This window comes from Cetorhinus maximus, chromosome 13 (genome assembly GCF_964194155.1).
Source record: "Cetorhinus maximus chromosome 13, sCetMax3.hap1.1, whole genome shotgun sequence".
NCBI lineage: Eukaryota > Metazoa > Chordata > Chondrichthyes > Lamniformes > Cetorhinidae > Cetorhinus > Cetorhinus maximus.
In genome coordinates, this window is record NC_135891.1 from 72,824,866 (window position 1) to 72,832,230 (window position 7,365).

At 55.0% G+C, this 7,365-nt stretch overlaps 1 protein-coding gene across 3 annotated transcripts in view; it reads right to left on the reverse strand.

The window, feature by feature from the left end:
• Positions 1–3,761, reverse strand: part of ttll9 (tubulin tyrosine ligase-like family, member 9) — a 118,060-nt gene extending 114,299 nt beyond the window's left edge. For 2 of the 3 annotated variants that reach the window (XM_078556320.1, XM_078556319.1), the window contains exons 1-2: positions 3,619–3,736; positions 1,482–1,522 (exon numbers count right to left, since the gene is read on the reverse strand). In XM_078556320.1, the coding sequence (XP_078412446.1) occupies positions 1,482–1,522; positions 3,619–3,669 (92 nt within the window). In that variant the 5' untranslated portion in view covers positions 3,670–3,736. Of the gene's footprint in view, positions 1–1,481; positions 1,523–3,618 lie in introns of all 3 variants that reach the window. The other variant, XM_078556318.1, reaches the window with a different exon arrangement.
• Between the last annotated feature and the right edge of the window lie 3,604 nt (positions 3,762–7,365).

The window sequence follows — 7,365 nt, forward strand, 5'->3', positions numbered from 1 at the left end:
TTTTGCCTCACTCCCTTCTTAAACAGGGGGGTTACATTAGCAATTTTCCAGTCCTCTGAAACCCTCCCTGACTCGAGTGATTCCTGAAAGATCACCACTAACGCCTCCACTATCTCTTCAGCTATCTCCTTCAGAACTCTGGGGTGTAATCCATCTGGTCCAGGTGATTTATCTACCTTCAGACCTTTCAGTTTTCCTAGCATCTTCTCCTTGGTAATGGCCACCATACTCACCTCTGCCCCCCGACTCTCTTGAACTTTGGGGATGTTACTTGTGTCTTTCACCGTGAAGACTGACGCAAAGTACCTATTCAGTTCCTCCGCCATTTCTTTGTTCCCCACTACTACTTCTCCAGCGTCATTTTCCAGCGGCCCAATGTCCACTTTTGCCTCTTTCTTACCCTTTATATATCTAAAAAAACTCTTGCAATCTTCTTTTATATTACTGGCTAGTTTACCCTCATATTTAATCTTCTCCCTCCTTATTTCTTTTTTAGCTGTCCTCTGTTGGTCTTTGTAAGCTTCCCAATCCCCTGGTTTCCCACTGCTCTTCGCCGCATTGTATGCTTTCTCTTTAGCTTTTATGCTGTCCCTGACTTCCCTTGTCAGCCATGATTGCCTTGTCCTCCCTTTGGTATGCTTCTTCTTCCTAGGGATGAATTTTTGCTGTGTCTCCCAAATTACTCCCTGAAACTCCTGCCATTGCTGTTCCACTGTCTTTCCTGCTAGGCTCATCTCCCAGTCAATTCTGGCCAGCTCCTCCCTCATGCCTAGTTGCCCTCGAGATTGCCCATCCTTAATTGCCCTCGAAAAGGTGATGGTGAGCTGCTTTCTTGAACCGCTGCAGTCCATGTGGTGTAGGTACACCCACAGTGCTGTTAGGGAGTTCCATGATTTTGACCCAACGACAGTGAAGGAACGGTGATATATTTCTAAGTCAAGATGGTAAGTGACTTGGAGGAGAACTTCCAAGTGGTGATGTTCCCATCTATCTGCTGCCCTTGTCCTTCTAGATGGTAATGGTCGTGGGTATGGAAGGTGCTGTCTAAGGAGCTTTGGTGAGTTTCTGCAGTGCTTCTTGTAGCTGGTACACACAGCTGCTACTGTGCATCGGTAGTTGAACAAATGAATGTTTGTGTATGTTGTGTCAAACAAATGGCTGCTTTGTCCTGGACGGTGTCAAGCTTCTTGAATGCAGCTCACCACCCACGGAGAGGGAGAGAGACACACACACACACATACATACACAGGGCCACACACAAACAGCGGCCTCAAACAGGTTGAGGGTGAAAACAGAGAGCACAGCTGCCTAGGTTTATCCTGTTTGTGTCTCCATTGTCAATGGTCTGGAGAATGGGCACCCAGAGCCACCGATATTCACACACCCAGTTCACCAAACCAGACAGCTGCACTGTTGTACAACATCACAGCTCACCGTCACTGAGATCTCTTCATGATACTGTCAGTTAAAAAAAAACTCACTTCTGTTTCACATTACTGGATGGTCCTTTGCTCCCAACACCCTATGAATAAAAAATTTGTCAGTTAACAAACTTTCACAATTAATGAAAGGGGAGGGAGACGGAGGGAGGGGAGGGAAGGAGGGAGTGGGGGGGGTGGGGAGGGAGAGGGAGAGGCGGGGGCGCGAGAGGCGGGGGCGCGAGAGGCGGGGGCGCGAGAGGCGGGGGCGCGAGAGGCGGGGGCGCGAGAGGCGGGGGCGCGAGAGGCGGGGGCGCGAGAGGCGGGGGCGCGAGAGGCGCGGGGCGGCGGGGGCGCGGGGCGGCGGGGGGCGGGGGCGCGGGGGGGCGCGGTGCCGGGGGAGCGCGGTGGCGGGGGAGCACGGTGGCGGGGGAGCACGGTGGCGGGGGAGCGTGGTGGTGGGCTGAGAGGTGGGGGAGTGCGATGTGGGGGTGAGAGGTGGCGGAGTGCGGTGGAGGGGGTGTGGTGGAGGGGGTGAGAGGTGGGGTGAGAGGTGGGGGAGTGCGATGTGGGGGTGAGAGGTGAGGGAGTGCGGTGGAGGGGGTGCGGTGGAGGGGGTGAAAGGTGGGGGAGTGCGGTGGGGGAGTGCAGTGGGGGGGTGAGAGGTGGGGGAGTGCGGTGGGGGAGTGCAGTGGGGGGGTGAGAGGTGGGGGAGTGCGGTGGAGGGGGTGAGAGGTGGGGGAGTGCGGTGGGGGGTGAGAGGTGGGGGAGTGCGGTGGGGGGGTGAGAGGTGGGGAATGCGGTGGGGGGAGTGTGGTGAGGGGGGTGAGAGGTGGGGGGGGTGAGAGGTGGGGAAGTGCGGTGGGGGGAGTGCGGTGAGGGGGGTGAGAGGTGGGGGGTGCGGTGGGGGGGTGAGAGGTGGGGGGTGCGGTGGAGGAGTGCGGTGGGGGGGTGAGAGGTGGGGGGTGCGGTGGAGGAGTGCGGTGGGGGGGTGAGAGGTGGGGGGTGCGGTGGAGGAGTGCGGTGGGGGGTGTGCGGTGGGGAATGAGAGGTGGGGGGAGTGAGAGGTGGGGGGTGTGCGGTGAGGGGGGTGAGAGGTGGGGGGTGTGCAGTGAGGGGGATGAGAGGTGGGGGAAGTGCGGTGAGGGGGGTGAGAGGTGGGGGGTGCGGTGGAGGAGTGCGGTGGGGGGTGTGCGGTGGGGAATGAGAGGTGGGGGGAGTGAGAGGTGGGGGGAGTGCAGTGAGGGGGGTGAGAGGTGGGGGGTGTGCAGTGAGGAGGGTGAGAGGTGGGGGGAGTGCGGTGAGGGGGGTGAGAGGTGGGGGGTGCGGTGGAGGAGTGCGGTGGGGGGTGTGCGGTGAGGAATGAGAGGTGGGGGGAGTGAGAGGTGGGGGGTGTGCGGTGAGGGGGGTGAGAGGTGGGGGGTGTGCAGTGAGGGGGGTGAGAGGTGGGGGGAGTGCGGTGAGGGGGGTGAGAGGTGGGGGGTGCAGTGGAGGAGTGCGGTGGAGGGGGTGCGGTGGAGGGGGTGAGAGGTGGGGGAGTGCGGTGGAGGGGGTGAGAGGTGGGGGGTGCGGTGGAGGGGGTGAGAGGTGGGGGGTGCGGTGGAGGGGGTGAGAGGTGGGGGGTGCGGTGGAGGGGGTGCGGTGGAGGGGGTGAGAGGTGGGGGAGTGCGGTGGAGGGGGTGCGGTGGAGGGGGTGAGAGGTGGGGGAGTGTGGTGGAGGGGGTGAGAGGTGGGGGGTGCGGTGGAGGGGGTGAGAGGTGGGGGGTGCGGTGGAGGGGGTGAGAGGTGGGGGGTGCGGTGGAGGGGGTGAGAGGTGGGGGGTGCGGTGGAGGGGGTGAGAGGTGGGGGGTGCGGTGGAGGGGGTGAGAAGTGGGGGGTGCGGTGGAGGGGGTGAGAGGTGGGGGGTGCGGTGGAGGGGGTGAGAGGTGGGGGGTGCGGTGGAGGGGGTGAGAGGTGGGGAGTGCGGTGGAGGGGGTGAGAGGTGGGGGGTGCGGTGGAGGGGGTGAGAGGTGGGGGGTGCGGTGGAGGGGGTGAGAGGTGGGGGGTGCGGTGGAGGGGGTGAGAGGTGGGGGGTGCGGTGGAGGGGGTGAGAGGTGGGGGGGTGTGGTGGAGGAGTGCGGTGGGGGGTGTGCGGTGGGGAATGAGAGGTGGGGAAGTGAGAGGTGGAGGGGTGAGAAGGGGTCAGCCCAAGCCCCCTGACCTTGCTCCGGTTCATGCCGCTGCCTCGGCGCTGAGTTCTCGCTGTCACCATAGCAACGCCACGCGGCACTCACTTCCGCCTGCGGCCTAGTTACACCGGAAGCGGTGTCTGCACGTCCAGTACATCAGCCCCTCCCCCTCCCCCTTGCTCCTTCTCGCCCCCCTCCCTTCCACCTCCCCCTTCTGCCCATCCCCTCGCTTCCCCTCCCCCATCTCGCTCCTCTCCCCTCCTCCTCCCCCTGCTCCTCCCCCCACCCCCCTGTAATGGCATTCCTGTGTTATGGGGCAGTATAGAATGGGAGCACAAAGCTCCTGGGATCACTGTGTTACAGGGGAGTATATGATGAGATCACATTGTGACTGGGTTCACTATGTTATAGGGCAGTACAGAATGAGATCACACTGTGTAATGGGATCACTGTGTTCTCGGGCTGTATAGAAAGGGATCACAATGTGACTCGGATCACTGTTATAGGACTGTACAAAATGGGATGGCACTGTGACTATAAACACTGTTTTATAGGACAGTGCAGAATGGGATCACACTGTAACTGGGATCACTGTGTTATTGGGCGGTACAGAATGGGATTACACTGTGCAAAGGGATCATTGTTTTATAGGGCACTGCAGAATGGGATCAGCTTGTGCAATGTGATCACTGTTTTACAGGTAAGGGCAGAATGTAATCATATTGTAATGGGATTACTGCTTTGTAGGGCAGCACAGAATGAGATCACACGGTACTGAGATCACTGTGTTATAGGACAGTACGGAATGGGATCACACAGAGACTGGGATCACTGTTATAGGACAGTACAGAATGGGATCACACTGTAAATGGGATCACTATTATTGGGCGGTACAGAATGGGATCACATTGTGCAACGGGATCATTATTTTGTAGGGCACTGCAGAATGTAATTGCACTGTAATGGGATTATTGTTTTGTAGAGCAGCACAGAATGAGATCACACAGTACTGAGATCACTGTGTTAAAGAGCAGCACAGAATGGGATCACACTGCCTGGGATCACTGTTATTGGGCAGTTCAGAATGGGTTCACACTGTGACTGGGATCACTGTTATTGGGCAGTTCAGAATGGGTTAACTGTGACTGGGATCACTGTGTTATAGGATAGTACAGATTGGGATCGCACTGTGTAATCGGATCACTGTGTTATGGGGCAGCACAGAATGGGATCACAGTGTTATGGGGCAGCACAGAATGGGATCACACTGTTCTGAGATCACTGTGTTATGGGACAGCACAGAAAGGGATCACACTGTTCTGGGATCACAGTGTTATGGGACAGCACAGAATGGGATCACACTGTTCTGAGATCACTGTGTTATGGGGCAGCACAGAATGGGATCACACTGTTCTGGGATCACTGTGTTATGGGGCAGCACAGAATGGGATCACACTGTTCTGAGATCACTGTGTTATGGGCAGCACACAATGGGATCGCACTGTTCTGAGATCACTGTGTTATGGGGCAGCACAGAATGGGATCACACTGTTCTGGGATCACTGTGTTATGGGACAGCACAGAATGGGATCACACTGTTCTGGGATCACTGTGTTATGGGACAGCACAGAATGGGATCACACTGTTCTGGGATCACAGTGTTATGGGGCAGTACAGAATGGGATCGTGCTGTGACTGGGATCACTGTGTTATGGGACAGTACAGAATGGGATCACACTGACTGGGATCACAGTGTTATGGGACAGCACAGAATGGGATCACACTGTTCTGGGATCACAGTGTTATGGGACAGCACAGAATGGGATCACACTGTTCTGAGGTCACTGTGTTATGGGACAGCACAGAATGGGATCACACTGTTCTGGGATCACAGTGTTATGGGACAGCACAGAATGGGATCACACTGTTCTGGGATCACAGTGTTATGGGACAGCACAGAATGGGATCACACTGTTCTGAGATCACAGTGTTATGGGGCAGCACAGAATGGGATCACACTGTTCTGAGATCACTGTGTTATGGGACAGCACAGAATGGATCACACTGTTCTGAGATCACTGTGTTATGGGACAGCACAGAATGGGATCGCACTGTTCTGGGATCACAGTGTTATGGGACAGCACAGAATGGGATCGCACTGTGACTGGGATCACAGTGTTATGGGGCAGTATGGAATGGGATCGCACTGTGACTGGGATCACTGTGTTATGGGGCATTACGGAATGGGTTCACACTGACTGGGATCACTGTGTTATGGGGCAGCACAGAATGAGCTCATATTGTGTGGTGGGATCACTGCTTTTGGGAATTGCAGAATGGGATCACATTGTGTCAGGTGATCTATGTGCTACAGGGCAGTGCACAATGTGATCACTGTTAATGGGATCACTGTTATTGGGCAGTTCAGAATGGGATCACACTGTGTAATGGGATCACTGTGTTATAGGACAGTACAGAATGGGAACACACTGTGAGTGGGATCACTGTGTAATACGACAATACAGAATGGGATCACACTGTGTAATGGGATCACTGTGTTATAGGACAGTACAGAATGGGATCACACTGTGACTGGGATCACTGTGTAATACGACAGTACGAATGGGATCACATTGTGTAATGAGAACACTGTTATGGGCAGTACAGACTGGAATCAGACTGACTGGGATCATGGTGTTCTAGGGCACCACAGAATGGAATAACACTAATGAGATCACTGTTATAGGCCAGTGCAGAATGGGGTCACACTGTGATTGGGATCACTGTTATGGGGCAGTACAGAATGGGATCACACTGTGATTGGGATCACTGTTATAGGGCAGTACAGAATGGGATCACACTGTTATTGGGATCACTGTTATGGGGCAGCACAGAATGGGATCACACTGTTAATGGGATCACTGTGTTATAGGAGATTACAGAATAGGATCACACTGTGTAATGGGATCACTGTGTTATCAGGCTATACAGAAGGGGATCACACTGTGCAATGGAATCACTGTGTAATGGGACAGCACAGAATGGGATCACACTGTGACTGGGATCACTGTGTTTTCGGGCAGTACAGATTGAGATCACACTGTGACTGGGCTCAACGCATTATAGGGCAATACAGAATGGGACCACACTGTTTAATGGGGTCACTGTGTTACAGGGCAGTACAGAATGGGACCACACTGTGCAAAATATAAGGCTGAAGCATTTGCTACAATCTTCAGCCAGAAGTGCCAAGTAGATGATCCATCTCGGTCTCCTCTGGAGGTCCCCAGCATCACAGATGCCAGTCTTCAGCCAATTCTATTCACTCCATGTGATATCAAGAAATGGCTGAAGGCACTGGATACTACAAAGGCTGTGGGCCCTGACAATATTCCAGCAATAGTTCTGAAGGCTTGTGCTCCACAACTTGCCGCACTCCTAGCCAAGCTGTTCCAGTACAGCTACAACACTAGCATCTACCCGGCTATGTAGAAAATTGCCCAGGTATGTCCTGTACACAGGAAGCAGGACAAACCCAACCCGACCAATTACCGCCCCATCAGTCTACTCTCGATCATCAGTAAAGTGATGGAAGGAGTCATCAACAGTGCTATCAAGTGGCACTTGCTTAGCAGTAACCTGCTCACTGACACCCAGTTTGGGTTCAAACATAGACAAAAGAGCTGAACTCCCAAGGTGAGGTAAGAGTGACTGCCCTTGACATCAAGTCCGCATTTGACCGGGTGTGGTATCAAGGAGCCCTAGAAAAACTGGGGTCA